Raw genomic sequence first — 17483 nt, 5'->3', positions numbered from 1 at the left:
ATAAAGATATATATTTTTCAATCTGAGACTGTTAAATTTTCAAACAGCTACTGAGTTGTAAGGACATAAATATTTATTAAGTTGTTTGTACCTAATTAATTAATAAACAGAGCTAGTAGGTCTTTCTTTTGGCCTAGGGGAGTCATGAAAAAATTACTGAGACACTAAGGACACCATGTACCAAGAAAGTTGGGGAAGAGGTTACAAAACTGCAAAATATGTGTGGTGTAAGGTGAAGTTGGGGCAAACATTTCAAACCGATCCTTGTACGATTCAACATTTGGCCTAAAGGTGCCATAGTGTTCCATAATTGCAGCATGCTATAATAGCATAAATATTTCTCTGCTTGCCTAGCTTTTGATAGTAATTCTAGCTGTGAGCCCCTTATGCCACATTTTCCTTGGAGCAGAAGCCACATGGAGAAAGAATACACAGGATTTCAACAATCCAATGCACTAGATTTCTACATTGGCAAAGTGAGGTGCATTGCTGAAAATCTCCAAGTAACTAACACAGCTGCTCAACTTTCCACCTGAGGCAGGTAAAGATGTTTAAGGTACTGTCTGCTCTTCTGCATGGCCACTTCCTATATTAACAAATAATTATTACATTTATTGTCTTTTGCTTTGTTATAGGTGTGAACATCTTGTCCATCACGATTGAAGTTCCATATGTCTGTTCTTTTCAAAAATATCAGTTGCTAGAGGAATAATGATTCACATTTTCATTAGTTTTGTTTCTGTTTGCATTTCTTGATGTTGTCCACTTTAATAGCATGGAGGGAAGCTGTTAATTTTTAATGAGACTGTGATGGTTAGGTTCATGTGTCGCCTTGGCCAGGTGATAGTACCCAGCTGTCTGGTCAAGCAAACACTGGCCTAACAATTACTGTGAGGACATTTGTGGCTGGTTAATAAACCAACAGGCTGGTTTATTAAATCATCAGTCAATTGGCTGCAGCTGTGACTGATGACTCACCAAAGGGCGTGCCTTCCACAATGAGGGAATGCAATTGGCTGGATTTAATCCAATTAATCAGTTGAAGACTTATAAGCAAGACAGATAGAGGACCTTCACTTCTTCAGCTGACCAGTGAAGCATTTCCTGAGGAGTTCATCGAAGTTGTCGGTTTGTTTCCTGAGGAGTTCATCGGACATCTTCCTTGGAGTTGACAGTTTCCTGACTGCTCTACAGAATTTGGACTCGTGCATACCCACAGTTGCGTGAGTCACTTTTATAAATTTGATAGAGACAACTCTCATTGATTCTGTTTCCCTAGAGAACCCTAACTAATACAACTTGGTACCAGAAGTGGGTACTCCACTTCTTTGGTACCAAAATCTGTTCTACTTTCCTAATGCTGCTGGAATGCAAAACACCAGAGATGGACTGGCTTTTATAAAAGGGGATTTATTTGGTTACACAGTTACAGTCTTAAGGCCATAAAGTGTCCAAGGTAACACATCAGCAATCGGGTACCTTCATTGGAGGATGGCCAATGGTGTCTGGAAAACCTCTGTTAGCTGGGAAGGCACGTGGCTGGAGTCTGCTCCAAAGTTCTGGTTTCAAAATGGCTTTCTCCCAGGATGTTCCTCTCTAGGCTATGGTTCCTCAAAAATGTCACTCTTAGTTGCACTTGGGGTATTTGTCCTCTCTTAGCTTCTCCGGAGCAAGAGTCTGCTTTCAATGGCCGTCTTCAAAATGTCTCTGTAAGCTGAAGCTCCTCTCTCAGCTCCTGTGCTTTCTTCAAAGTGTCCCTCTTGGCTGTAGCTTCTCTTCAAAATGTCACTCTCAGCTGCAGTGAGTTCCTTCTGTTTGTCAGCTCATTTATATGGCTCCACTGATCAAAGCCCACCCTGAATGGGTGGGGCCACGCCTCCATGGAAATTATCTAATCAGAGTTATCACCTACAGTTGGGTGGGGCGCATCTCCACAGAAACACTCAAAGAATTACAGTCTAATCAACACACTGATACTTCTGCCCACACAAGATTATATCAAAGATAATGGTGTTTGGGGGGACATAATACATTCAGACTGGCACAGAGATCCTGCTATAATAAAAAGTGAATACCTATTTGCTTACTATGTGCCAGGGACTTTTCTATGCATTTTATAAACATATGCATTTAATCCTCATAGAAACACTAAGGTGTAGGTATTATTAGTATCCCTGTTTCATGGATGAGAAAATTTAGGCACTGAGAGATTATGTAATTTGACCAGGGTGATCTTTCTAGAAGGTGACAGAATCAGGGTTTGAACCCACAGTGGACTGATGCCAGAGGCCACAATCTTTACCACTGTGCTAAACTGATTTCTTGCTGTACTAAAATTTGATAAGAATTTTAGGAAAGTTATATTGTTTAAATCTCACAATGCTCCAGAGTTTCAGAGATGCAAAGTAATGCCTCACAGGCTCCAGGGATAGTTAAATGGTGGAGCCAGTGTTCTACCTCTCAAGTCTATGCTTTTTGGCTATATTGGCAGTCTCTGAAATTGGATGGATTAGGTTGAACCATAGGAAATTACCAATATTTCACCATTTTTAACTTCAAAAACACAATTTCTTACAATTCAACTTACAACAATATGATCCATTGAGATTAGTAGAAATTATTAGAAATTCTATTAATACATATTTTAACTTAAAAATAAAGAAAGCTTTACTACGTTTGTATGTTTTCATTGATAATGGTGCCCGCTCCACAGGTCAGAATGTCTCACCCACACATAGCAATTGAGGTCTCTGGGGCATGAGTTGTAGTTCTGCATTGCACAGGAATTGGGAGTGGCACCTACGTTTTGTTGTTTGCTTTCCACATATTGTGCCTTTTTATGATGTACTCAGCTTTCTGTGTTAATTAGATATTACCAATATGATTAATTATATAAACCATGACCTTTAAATAATAAAATGTTTATAGTACTTTGTAATGAAATGGAGAATGACCATGAAAATTGCTGATTCCTTATCCAGAAATATGGAACACTAAGATATTCAGACTATCCTCCCATTGAAAACAAACTTAAGGTGCTGCACAAGACACCAAATTGCTGTTAAAAGAGCACTGAAGGACCTTGCAGATGCTACCACCTGACACTGAAGTCCCCCGTCTGCAGCCATGGTCAACCCCACCATGTTCTTCAACATCGCTGTGAATGGTGAGCTTTGGGGCCAAGTCTTCTTTGAGCTGTTTGCAGACAAAGTTCCAAAGACAGCAGAAAATTTTTGTGCTCTGAGTACTGGGGAGAAAGGATTTGGTGATAAGGGTTCCTGCTTTCACAGAATTATTCCTGGGTTTATGTGCCAGGGTGGTGCTGTCACACACCATAATGGCACTGCTGGCAAGTCCATTTATGGGGAGAAGTTTGATGATGAGAACTTCATCCTGAAGCATACGGGTCCTGGCATTTTGTCCATCATCAGTGCTGGACCCAACACAAATAGTTCCCAGTTTTCCATCAGCACTGCTAAGACTGAGTGGCTGGATGGCAAGCATGTGGTCTTTGGCAAGGTGAAAGAGGGCATGGATATTGTGAAAGCAAAGGAGTCCAGGAATGGCAAGACCAGCAAGAAGATCACCATTGCCAACTGTGGAAGAGTCTAAAAATTTGATTTGTGGCTTGTCTTAACCACCAGACCATTTCTTCTGTAGGTCAGGAGAGTGTCCCACCTCCCCTGGTCTGCTCTCAGTGTCCTATCATCTTTGAGCTCTCATTGCAGTTCTTTGGGTTCTACATTATCCTCCCCCTTGCAAGTCTAGCTGGATTGCAGAGTTAAGTTTATGATTATGAAATAAAAACTTAACCAAAAAAAAAAAGAGCATTGAAGGAACTTCTGTCTTAGGCATTTATCAATACAAGCTAACTTGAACTTTTCTTTTAATAGCTCAGCAGTGAAAAGGGGACATAAAAGAAAGTTTGGTGCCCACCCAAGTTGAGAATTATAGTAGATATTCTCCCTATATTGAACTGGGACCCTCAGGGTAAGAATACACCTGTTTTCCTCATCCAAACCCCACAATGATTGACTGTTTTCATTCAGTATTTTAACGATGTTGCTCCACCATCTTTGGGCTTGCACTATGTTTGATGAGAACTTGGCTGCCATCCTTGTTCATCTGTACATAATGTATCTTTTTTCTTTGACTGCTTTCAAAATTTTCTCTTCATTTTTGGTTTAGAGAAATTTCATTATTATTATGATTTGGTGCCTTTTCTTCATATTTCTTGTGCCTGGGGTTCATTGAGCTTCTTGGATCTGTGGTTTATAATTTTCATCAAATTTGGAAATTTTTTGTTCATTATTTTTTCAACTGTTTTCTTCCTCCTCTTTTCCTCTCCTTTGGAAACTCCAATTACATATATATTACACCATCTGAAGTCCACAGCTCAATGATACTCTGTTTCCCTTTTTCCAGTCTTTCTTCTGTATTTAGTTGAGGATAGTTTCTACTGATAGATGTTCAACTTCACTAATCTTTTCTTCTGCAGTGAGTGCCTAATCTGCTGTTAATTCCATCCTGTATATTTTTCATCTCAGACATTGTTTTTTTCTTTCATCTCTAGATGTTTAGTGTTGGTCTTTCTTTAAAAATTTTTTTTAATTGAGATTGTTCACATACCATACAACTATCCAGAGATCCAAAGTATACAATCAATTGCCCATGGTACCATCATACAGCTGTGCATCCATCACCACAATTAATTTTTTTTCAATTTTTAGAACATTTTCATTACTCCAGAAAAGAAGTAAAGACAAAAAAAGGAGACTCAAATCCTCCCATACCCCTAACTGCCCCCCTCCATTATTGATTCATAGTTTTGGTATAGTACATTTGTTACTGTTGATGAAAGAATGTTAAAATACTACTAACTGTAGTATATAGTTTGCAATAGGTGTATTTTTTCCTATATGCTCCTCTATTATTAACTTCTAGTTATAGTGCCATACATTTGTTCTAGTTCATGAAAGAGATTTCTAATATTTGTATAGTTAATCATGGACGTTGTCCACCACAAGATTCACTGTTTTTTCGTTCCCATCTTTTAACCTCCAACTTTCCTACTGGTGACATACATGACTCTGAGCTTTCCCTTTCCACCACCTTCACACACCATTCAGCACTGTTAGTTATTCTCATAACGTGCTACCATCACCTCTGTCCATTTCCAAACGTTTAAGTTCACCCTAGTTGAACATTCTGCTCATAATAAGCAACCGCTCCCCATTCTTTAGCCTCATTCTATATCCTGGTAACTTATATTTCATGTCTATGAGTATACATATTATAATTAGTTCATATCAGTGAGACCCTGCAATATTTGCCTTTATGTGTCTGTCTTATTTCACTCAATGTAGTGCCCTCAAGGTTTCTTCATCAACCCTTTTCTATTAAGGTGGTTTTGTTCACACACCATACATTCCATCCTAAGTAAACAATCATTGGTTCCCTGTATAGTCACGTGTTTATGTATTTAGCACCATCACCACTATCTATATAAGGACATCTCCATTTCTTCCACAAAGAAGGAGGAAGAGTCAAAGAAGGCAGAGAGACAAAAGAAACAGAAAAGAGAAAGAGAGAGAGAGAAAAAAAACATGGCAGCTAGAAAGCAACAAAAGGAAAGATAGCATCAACCTAAAGTAGAATCGAGTCAGACAACATCATCAATGCCAGGAGTCCCATACCCTTCTCCAACCCCCTCCATATGCATTTAGCTTTGGTATATTGCCTTTGTTATATTAAAGGAAGCATAATACAATGTTTCTGTTAATTATAGTCTCTGGTTTGTATTGATTGTATTTTCCCCCCAATCCCACTCTATTTTTAACACCTTGCAATGTTGACATTCTTTGTTCTACCTTTGTAAAAACATTTTTGTACCTTTTATTACAATCGTTGAGCACCCTAGGTTTCCCTGAGTCATACAGTCCCAGTCTTTATCTTTCATCTTTTGTTCTGGTGTCCCACATTGTCCTAACCTTAGTCTTTCAACCATACTCACAGTCATCTTTGTTCAGTGTACTTACATTGTTGTGATACTATCTTCCAAAATTGTTTTCCAAACCTCTCACTCCTGTCTTTTCCTTTCTGTCTGCAGTGCTTCCTTTAGTGTTTCCTGTAGAACAGGCATCTTGTTCACAGACTCTGTCATTGTCTGTTTGTCTGAGAATATTTTAAGCTCTCCCTCATATTTGAAGGACAGTTTTGCCAGATATAGGATTCTTCGTTGGCGGTTTTCCTCTTTCAGTATCTTAAATATATCACCCCACTTCCTTCTTGCCTCCATGGTTTCTATTGAGTCTTATCAAGCTTCCTTTGTACGTGATGGATCACTTTTCTCTTGCTGCTTTCAGGATTCTCTCTTTGTCTTTGATGATGTATGATAATCTGATTATTAAGTGTCTTGGCATAGGCCTATTCAAATCTATTCTGTTTGGGGTATACTGTGCTTTTTGGATCTGTAATTTTATGTCATTCATAAGAGATGGGAAATTTTCATTGATTATTTCCTCTATTATTGCTTCTGCCCCTTTTCCCTTCTCTGCTCCATCTGGGACACCAATGACACGTATATTCTTGCTTTTCATTTTGTCTTTAAGTTCCTGGAAACATTGCTCATATTTTTCCATTCTTTTCTCTATCTGTTCTTTTGTGATTAGGCTGTCAGGTGCCTTGTTCTCCAGTTCCTGAGTGTTTTCTTCTGCCTCTTGAGATCTGCTCTTGTATGTTTCCATTGTGTCTTTCATCTCTTGTGTTGTGCCTTTCATTTCCATAGATTCTGCCAGTTGGTTTTTCAAACTTTCAATTTCTACCTTATGTATGTTCAGTGTTTTCATTATATACTTCATCTCTTTTGCCATATCTTCCCTAAACTTTTTGAATTGACTTATTATTAGTTGTTTCAATTCCTGCATCACAGTTGAAGTGCAAGTTTGTTCCCCTGACCAGGCCATAACCTCATTTTTCTTGGTGTAGGTTATAGTTTTCTGTTGTCTAGGCATGGTTTCTTTGGTTACCCCAATCAGGTTTTCCCAGACCAGAATGGGCTCAGGTCCCAGAAGGAAGAAATATTCAGTATCCAGTTTCCCTGAGGGTGTGTCTTAGAAAATTGGTACACCCGTAAGGCCTCAGGTCACTGTGCTTTTCTGCCCAGCAGGTGGTGCCTGTCAGCCTATAGCTCCAGACTGGTGTAAGGAAGTGTGGCCCATGGCTATTTTCCCCCAGACTCTGGGGTCTGGTTCTGAATGGAAGGTGGGTAGTAGAGCTGAGCCTCACCTCTTTCTTCTTAGAGAATATAGACCCCCTAGGGAGAGGTCATTAGCATTTCAGTGGTCTCTCTCTGCCTGTGCTATCTCCACCCTTGTCTGGGTCAGAGCGCTGGGAACTGAAAATGGCTGAGGCTTTCTCCACTGAGTTGAAAAAGGAACAGAGAGTCCCTTTCAGAGCTAGTCTGAGGTGACCCTCCGGCTCTCCAAGGTCAGTCATCACCCAAAGCCTCTGTCTGCTTGTTGGGGACTCAGAGCTCATAGTGAGCAGTTCACACTTGCTAAATAAAACCCCAGTTGGAGCTCAGCTGAGCTATATTTGTTTGCTGGGAGAGAGCTGCTCTCTGGCTCCACGAGGCTTTGCAGCTCAGGCTGTGGGGTGAGGTGACTCCCAGCTTGGATCCGCAGTTTTTACTTACAGATTTTATGCTGTGATCTTGGGCATTCTCCCAATTCGGGTTGGTGTATGGTGAGTGGACGGTCACTTTTGTCCCCACATGGTTATTCCAGGTTACTTACTAGTTGTTCCTGGTTGTTTATTAGTTGTTCCGGGGGACTAACTAGCTTCTACTCCTCTCTATGCCACCATCTTAGTACCTCCTTGTGTTGGTCTTTTTATAAAAAAATATATTCTGATCTCTCCTTAACATGCTATTGCTATGCTCTACCTTCTTAAATACATGTAATATAGTTGTCATAACTATTTTAATAACTTTGTCTACTAATTCTACCACTTGTGTCATTTTCTACTTCTGTTTCTATTGATTGATTTGTCTCCTCATTATGAGTTACATTTGTCTGCTTCTTTGAATGCCTAGCAATTTTTTATTGGATGTCAGACACTGTGATTTTACCTTCTTGGGGAGCTGGATATTTTTGTATTCCTATAAATATTGTTGAGATTTTTTGCTTTTTTTTCCCCCAGAACACAGTTAAATTACTTCCAAGCAATTTGATTATCTTAAGACTTCTTTTTAAGCTTTGGCAGACAGAACCAGACAACTGTTTAGTCTAGGGCTAATTTTTCTCCATTACTGAGATATTAAATACCTTTTCTGAGTCCTCTACTGAATCCCCTGGGTGTTATGAGGTTTTTTCACTCTGCTCGTGGGCATGTGAAGTACTCCAGACCCTGTATGAGCTCAGGGGATTGTTTCATCTGGCACCTTCTGATGTTTTTTTCCCTGGTGTTGGTTATTTCCCAAGTGCTGACAAGTATTCAGATGATGACTGAAGAGAACAACACTGTAATCTCAGGGGTTCTCTCTTTTACAGACCTCTCCTTTCTGTTTCATAAATTCTAGCCACCTTGGCCTCTCCAGATTCTTAACTCCAACTCCACAACTCAGGGAGACTAGAGGCTCTTTCAGGGTTCTCCCTCCCTGCATTATGGCCTTGCAATTCTCTCTAGGCAATGATTTCACAGTACCTCATTTGATTCTCTTTCCAAGAGATGAATTTGCTGTGCTGCCTGTTGTCCAATGTCTGAAAACTTATGTTACATATATTTTGTCCATTAATTAGCTGTTTAAGCTGGGAGGGTAAATTGGCCTTGTTTGCTCTATTTCAATGATGAGAAATTCGACCATGCTTACTATATATTTCAAAACCACAATTTTGTAAATATCAGCAGGGAACAGATATTTAAAAATATACCTAGGAGAATTGGAAAAAAATCAAGTATAATTTCTAGAAAAGAAAAATTAAATAACCAAATTTAATAACTTCATGAATAGGTTTACCAGGAGGCATGACTGAAGAGAAAATTAGTGAATTGGAAATAATTAAGAAGAAATTATAGATAGGATGTATTTGCAGCATATATTTTTTACTTTTATGGAAAGTATGAAAGAGAGATTAAGAGACATTACAAGGTTGTGTGTGAGGTATAGCATATATTTCATCACAACACAAGGAAGAGAGAAAAAAGAGAATGTAGCAGAGGCAATATTTGAAGATATAAAGACTGAAATTTTTCCAGAACAAAATAAAGACATCATTCTACAGATTTACAAAGCCTGATGAATTTCACAGGATGAATATAAGAATTCACAGTTAGACACATCAAAGTGGAACTAAAAACAAAGAGAAAATCTTAAGAGCAACAAAGAAAAAAGATCTTCAAATAAATGAGTTAGAATGACTCCACTAGATTAAAAACAGACGGCAGAAGACAGAAGAATGATATCTTCAATGTGTTAAAGAAAATAACTGCTAACCAAGAATTCAACTCCGTGGAAATAACTTTTAAGAATGAGGTCAAAATAAAGACATTTTCTGATCAAAAACAATGAAACAAACAAAACTATGAAAATTTGTAATCTCAGAGAGAAAGTCTTAGATAAAATGTAATGAAGAGTGCAAAAAGTGGTAAATGTGAGGATAAACCTTGTTTCCGTTTCCTAAAGCTGCTGGAATGCAATATATCAGAAATGGGTTGGCTTTTTCAATGGGGATTTATTAGGTTGCAGATTTACAGTTCTAAGGCCATGAAAATGTCCAAATTAAGGCATCAAACGGTAGATACTTCTCTGAGGAAAGGTCGATGGCATCTGGGGTTCCTCTGTCACATGGGAAGGTACATGGCAACATCTGCTGGTCCTTCTTCTCCTGCGTTCTTGTTTCAAAATAACTTCCTCCATGATGTCTCTCCAAAATGTCTCTCTTAGCTTCTCTGAGATCTCTCTCTGTGAGCTCTCTTAAATGACTCCAGCAAGGGGATTAAGACCCACTTTGATTGGGCAGGGTCACAGCTCCATGGAAACAACCTAATTAAAAGCTCCCACTCACAATAGATTTGCCCCCACAAGATTGGATTAAAAGAACATAGTTTTTTCTAGGGTACATAACAGATCCAAATCAGCACAAATCTAAATGAATGGTAAAAAAAAATAAAAACATAGTAATTGTGTCTTATGTGGTTAAAAATTAGAACTAAAATACTGGTAAACAAGAACTTATGTGAGATAGAGGGTAAGTGGCATTAAATTGTTTTAGGGTACTCAATTTTTCTAGAAGGAAGGTAAAGTATTTATTAATTTTATAACATGATAAAGTTGGTACATGTATTGTGATTTCTAGTTAATAAATTACAGAATAGAAACAGACTGTATCATTTTCAAACTAGTTAAAGGATAAGCAAGGAAAGAAAGATATTCATGCATATTCCCCCCCATAAAAAGGTAAGAAAAGACAAAAAAAAATGAAGAAATAGCTTGAAAATTATAAGTTACCATAAGAAGAGGTATATCTAATCCCAAATATCAAAATTTACATTAAATGACATATATTAAATGCTCCACTTAAAAGACAAAATTTACAGACTGAAAAATTAACTAAATCCGGCTATATGCTCTTTATAAGAAATTCATATTAAACATAAAACTACAGTAGGGTTGAGAGTAAATAATGAAAAAAATTAGCATGCAAAATACTAAATAAAAGAAAGCCTATGTACCTGCAAAATAGACCTTTAGTGAAAAAGCATTTCTTATGAAAAAGGGATCAAATCATTATAATAAAAGATGCTTATATTTATCAGGAAGTGGTAAAAAACAAATTTGTATGCACATAATAACATAGATTCAAAATAAAACAAAATCAACAAAAGAGTAAAAATAAGCAAATATACAATCCTGGTGAATAAATACAAAATACATTAGTAAGGATTAGTAAATTAAAGAAAAAACACTGAGAATGTTGATTTAACTGTGATTAACAAACTTTACCTAATGGACATGTATAGAACATTGCCCTCAATAGCTGCAGAGCACTCATTTTTTTCAAATGCAAATGAAACACTTTGTAAAATTGACCATATATTGGGCCATAAATTTTTTTCAATTGGTTTCAAAGGTTTGACACCACACAGAATATTCAATAGAAACAGAAATCTTTAACAACAGTAACAACAGCAATATCAACAACAAAAAAAACCTATAAAACTCCCATATGTTTGGCAGTTAATAAAAAGATTTCTAAATCCACCAGTCCAGGAAGAAAATTATAATAGAGTTTGGAAGATATTTTGAAGGGAATAATAATGAACAGTTCAAACCAAAACAAATGAAATGCAGCTAAAGAATACTTACATGGAAAGGTTATAGCTTTAAATGTGTATATTTAAAAAGAAGAAAATTAATTATTCTAGTTTGCTAATGCTGCAGAATGCAAAACACCAGAGATGGATTGGCTTTTATAAAAAGGGGGTTTATTTGGCTACACAGTTACAGTCTTAAGGCCATAAAGTGTCCAAGGTAACACATCAGTAATCGGGTACCTTCACTGGAGGATGGCCAATGGCATCCGGAAAACCTCTGTTAGCTGGGAAGGCACGTGGCTGGCGTCTGCTGCAAAGTTCTGGTTTCAAAATGGCTTTCTCCCAGGACGTTCCTCTCTAGCAAGCTTGCTCCTCTTCAAAATGTCACTCACAGCTGCACTGACTTCCCTCCCCTTGAGACAGCTCATCTATATGGCTCCACTGATCAAGGCCCACCCTGAATGGATGGGGCCATGCCTCCATGGACATATCCCATCAGTTATCATCCACAGTTGGGTGGGGCGCATCTCCATGCAAACAACCTAATCCAAATGTTCCAACTTAATCCCCACTATTATGTCTGCCCATACAAGATTACATCAAAGAATATGGCTTTTTCTGGGGGACATAATACATTCAAACCGGCACATTCCACCCCCTGGACCCCAGAAAAACATATTCTTTCCAAATACAAAATACATTCATCCCACAATACGACAGAAACTTAAATCATTTCAGTAACAATAGTTAAGTACAAGATCCCATCAAAATCAATTACAGACATGGTAGGTCCTAAGGCATAATTCTCCTTTAGCTTTGGATCTGTGAACTTAGAACAAGTTATATGCTTCCAATATATACAAAGGAGGGCCATTCATAGGATAAACATTCCCATTGCCATAAGGAGAAACAGTAAGGAAAACAGGGTTAACAGGACCAAAACAGTTCCTAAAACCCACAGGACAAACTCCATTAGATTTCAAAGTCTGAGAGTCATTTACAGAACAACGTTGCATCCTTGGGGCTTGAGAGAGTGGGAATCTAACCCTTCCTAAGGGCCTTTGCAGCAGCTCTTTCCTCTCCAAACACTTGGGTGAGTGCTCCAACATTAATGAACTAGACATTCATCCCAAGAAGTTAGAAATAGATCAGCAAAATAAACACAAAGAAAGCATTAAAAAAAGTAAAGAGAAGAAAATGATGAAACAGAAAACAAATGTACAATAGAGTATCAATGAAACCGAAAGTTGGTTCTTCAATTAACAAACTTCTGGAAAGCTTGTCCAAGAAAACAAGAGAAAAAGCAAAAATAACCAGTATTAGGAACAAAGAAGGAGACATCACTACAGATGTTGAGCATATTATCAAGATAAGAGAACATTAAGATGATCCTTCTGTAATTTTTCAAATTTATGCAATATAGACAAATTTCTAGAAATATATAAATTTTCAAAACTAATTCAAAATGAAAAAGTAAAGAATCTAAGAACAACTAAGGAAATTGAATCAATAATCAAAAACCTTCAATAAAGAGAGACCCAGGTCCAGAAGTCTTCACCAGAAAGTTCTATCAGACATTCAAGGATGAAAGGGAAACAATGTTACATCAATTCTCCAAAAAAATTGAAAAATAAGGCATAAGTCCCAGCTTATTTTATGATGCTAACCTAACCTTGATACTATAAAACTCTGCAAGAACAGGAAAATCCCAGGCTAATTTACTCATGAATATAAACCAAATTGGGTTGATTCCAGAAATCCAAGTTTTGTTAAACATTTACAAATCAAGGGTGGTTAAATACTTGCAAATTAATCACATTAACATTAGAATGGGGAAAATCACATGATCCTCTCAATGGAAGAAGGTTTAGCATTTGATAAGATTCAACATCTACTAATGATTTTATGAACAACTCTTAGCAAAAGAGGAATAGAAGGGAACTTTCTCAATATTATAAAAGATATCTATAAGCATAGTGCTTAATGGTAAAATGCTGAAAAGTTTTTTCTTTGTGTTAAGGACAAAAGATAAGGATGTTCATCATAACTACTTCTATTCAACTGTAGAGTATGCAAGAAAAATAAATAAAAGGTATAAGATTCAGAAAGAAACAAAACTGTCATTATTGCTATGCTGTATTAGTTTTTTATTGCTGTATTAGTTTTTTTTTTATCACAAACCCAATGGCTTAAGACAACACACATTTATTATTTCACAGTTTCCATGGTCAGAAATCCAAGTATGGCTTACCTTGGCCCTCTGCTCATGGTCTCACAAAACTGCAATTAAGGTATGATAAGTGCTTGACCTCACTGATAATCAGGAAAGTACAAATTAAATCACTTTAAGATATAAATATACCAACACATTAGCAAAACAACAACAAAAACAAAGTGACTCATAGAGTATGATTCCTGTCATACAAAAATTTTTAAAAGGCACTATATTATTTAAGATAGCGTACATAAGTGGTGAAAGGTAAAAAGAAATGCAAGGAAATGATTAATCAAGAAGTCAGTATATGGCCCTGGATCATGGGATTGAGAAAGCCTTCTTGACCAAATGGGGGAAAAGAACTGAAACAAAATAGAGCTTCAGTGGCTGAGAGATTGCAAATAGAGTGGAGAGGTCAAGCTGGAGGTTATTTTTATGCATTAAAAAGATATCCCTTTTTAGTTTCTAGTGTATTAGAATAGCTAGAAGGAAATAACTGAATCTGTCAGACTATGATTCAATAGACCTGATTCTTGATGATGACTGTATAACTATATAGCTTTTATCATGTGTCTGTGTGATTGTGGGAACCTTGTGACTGAAACTCCCTTTACCCAGTGTATAGGCAGATGAGTAATAAAATAAAGACAAAAAATGTATATAAATAACAGGAGGGATAAGTGGTATGGGATGTTTTGGTGTTCTTTTTTATTTTTATCTTTATTTTGGAGTAATGAAAATGTTCTAAAATTGATTGTGGTGATGAATGCACAACTATATGATGATACTGTGAGCCGCTGATTGTATACTTTGGATGGATTGTGTGGTATCTGTATCTCAATAAAATTGCATTAAAAAAAGAAAAAATATGATTATAAGGCTGCCTTAACCCTTCTATGTATTTTAAGTAAATAGATGTTAATTAAATGAATGCCAAGTTTAAAAAAAAAAGTCAGTATAATGATCATCTCTGGTTGACAGGGAATGGTGTGATCAGGAATTCACAGGTGGGTCCTCTGGGATTTATTTACTGGCTTAGATGATGGTGGGTGTTTGCCATATTTGTTAAACTGCTTAACTCTACCTATCCATCTATACAATAATACACATTTCTATAGACATTTTTTATTTTACATTACATATTTAAAATTACATTTAAAAATTAAGACAGTAATTGAGGAGGAAGCCTCCTTTAACAAAATTCACCAGTTAAGAATTTTTAAACTTAAAGATGAGTTAAACACTGATTTCTTTCAAAATGTCTAACTTTCTAAGCTGTACTTTTATGTACTGAACAGTCAGTGGTGGGCTGCCTAGCAGACAGATGCCAACAAATAAACATACTTTATCTATCTTTTTAAGGTAAAAGCAATGTGTTAATAATAGTTGAGAAAGTAACTGCTTTATAAAAGAAAAAAATTTATGCTATGGAGAGATGATTTTGATAAATATTTGGAAATATTTCCTTTGCTATGTGATTTTGTTGCTCAAAATAATGTCACCTGTAAAAGCTCTCACATCTGTATGTTTAAAAAACTTTTCAACAGATACTTTAAATAACTGGTGGATAGAATTTAAAACAGTATTATAATTTAATAAGTAAAAATTAGTATTTCAATTTCAAAAACACAACCAGTGATCTCTTCTCCCATTCAAGTTTCAATAATTTTGTGAAATATACTTTTCAGTAATGAGAGCCATTAAAACAAGAATAACTCCATTATAGGGTGCTAAACCAAGATTTTTAAAAATAATGAAGCCTATTTAGTCCCATTGCTCTCATTAAAATGTTATTATTAATAACACTTTTCGTGTGGGAAAAAAAATGTGACATTAACAATGTAGAAACTCATTTAAAATAATATTGTCATTATCTCATCCTTTTTACATTTTTACACTTGGGGCCTGTTTTAAGTGTACTTAACAAATAAGTCAAATGCTATATTTACACAATTTATAAATAGCCATGTAAATTTTTACTGAAAGGGATGTATGATCAAAAAAAGTTAGGGGTTCACTTGGCTAAAAATTGTAGTAAATCTTTTAAATGACAGTAATACCTGAATATTGTAAATTGAAATGCAATCATTAGTTGCTTTTTGTTTGTCTATTTTCTGCAGTTAACCAACCAAACCAAACCCAAACAAAACCTACTTCTGTTTCATTCTTTATTAATAGGCAGATTTTGAAGGTTTCTTCTTCTTCTCCTCCTCCTCGTCCTCCTTCTTCTCCTTCCTCCTCTTCCTCCTCTTCCTCCTTCTTCTTCATTTCATCTTTGATACTTTAAGGGCTTAGATTGCCTTGAGACATTCTGACATTGATTTCACAAATGCAAAGTCTGTAGTACAAGCAATGTACAGTGAACCCCGAGCTCACTGTGTATTAGATAAATAGCTGTTCCTTTTCAGATGTCCAGTGCTGTCTACCTGACCACATCTGCCTGGGCAGCCCAAACTCCTGATCCAGACTTCTTCCTTCCCTTACTCTTGCCCCTTTCTTTACCCACTCCATCTCCATCCTTCCCATCATGGATTAAAAAACCGACCTGTCCTATGTCTCAATCTTTTTTCTTCTTCACATTCATTCATATGCACACCCAGGGCCATCAGGGTCATTTCCCCAGGAATCTTTTGAGTTTTTTAATCCTACACTTACCTCATCAGTAAAAATGGTTTCAGACCATACCTTCAATTCATTTATATTTATTCATAAATTATATTCATCAGTGGTCCTTAACCTTAGCTATACATTAAAATCACCTGAAACTTTAAAAAAGTACTGAAGACTGGGTCTTATCCTATTTTAGGACAATATTTACTGTGGGTCCTAGGCATTTAATTCTTTAAAACTCCTCAGGTGATATTGATGCCCAAGAGTTGTAAACCACTAATATACATGCACTGCTCTATGTATGTATGTATGTTTACATAGATATGAGAAAATGAGCAGTATTTTAAAGTTTATTATTTGGTACTTTGGTGCACATTTATTGGGATAATGGTGTAATCAAACTTGTTCTTACAGAAATGTATTATTTCTGGATAATAATAGCATCAATATTATCAGCATTCTGGATGCTTCAATTTGACATGTCTCAATAAACATGATGATTTCATGCTATTATTAGCTGATACTACTATCTTGAGCACAATAAACACTTGCGGATTTAAATTTACATTTCAAATAGTATTCTTAATTTCAAAAAATGTTGGCCCAATGCTCTTCTGATCTGTTTAGATCATGAGTGTTTTCACTCGTAATGTGATTGGTGAAAGATTCTTTCATACATTTCTTTTTTGAAGTTTTGTACCCAGATTGTAAGAGAAGAATCCATTATTCAACTTCGATTTGATTCAGCAATGACAGGATCTGTATTTCTTTCGAACGTTCACAATCACTGCTAACTGCATTCTGAGGGGCTCTGCTGGATATGACTATTTAATCATCTTGATGGCTCAGGAGAGCACCTTCTTAGCCTTTATTTGCCATAACTTTCTCAACGTTTGCTTGCATAGCACCAGGTCTAGGAGCCCCTCAAGATGACTATGGGCTATTTAATTACAAGTTGAAAAATTGAGCCTGTTAGCATGAGGCAAAGAGCAACAGTTCCCTCACCTGTATCTCCAAGGGACACACAAATCTTTAAATGGTCTGTGGGAGGCCTCTGCATAAAGGAAATATATACTGCTGCTAAAATCACAGCTACCTCCAAAGACATTTAAATCAAACTGCACTAACATCTGGTTTTTCATAAATCAAAATCTTAGAGGCTATGCTTAAAGGACCATTTGCCATTTAAAGGGAGAATTTTAATGAAGGAAATAGAACAATTTTAAAAAGTGAGGGCTTCATCTGGAAATGCTCCGCTGATAATCTCCCATGCATTCGTTCTCATGACATCTTTTCAACCCAGGAGACACTAACTTATTTTGGGCAACTTGTAAATCTCTTT

The 17483-nt window shown here is 36.5% G+C and overlaps 2 protein-coding genes across 2 annotated transcripts in view; one reads left to right on the top strand and one right to left on the bottom strand.

Moving 5' to 3' along the window:
• LOC119523695 (melanoma-associated antigen B4-like) overlaps positions 1-17483 on the bottom strand; it is a 68403-nt gene that overhangs the window by 29237 nt on the left and 21683 nt on the right.
• LOC119523697 (peptidyl-prolyl cis-trans isomerase A-like) lies at positions 3124-3612 on the top strand. Its single transcript, XM_037822505.1, has one exon. The coding sequence runs from the start codon at positions 3127-3129 to the stop codon at positions 3610-3612; it is 486 nt and encodes a 161-aa protein (XP_037678433.1). The 5' UTR covers positions 3124-3126.

Source organism: Choloepus didactylus, chromosome X, assembly GCF_015220235.1.
Source record: "Choloepus didactylus isolate mChoDid1 chromosome X, mChoDid1.pri, whole genome shotgun sequence".
NCBI lineage: Eukaryota > Metazoa > Chordata > Mammalia > Pilosa > Megalonychidae > Choloepus > Choloepus didactylus.
The sequence above is the reverse complement of the archived record's forward strand: the minus strand, read 5'-3'. Positions and strand labels throughout refer to the sequence as shown.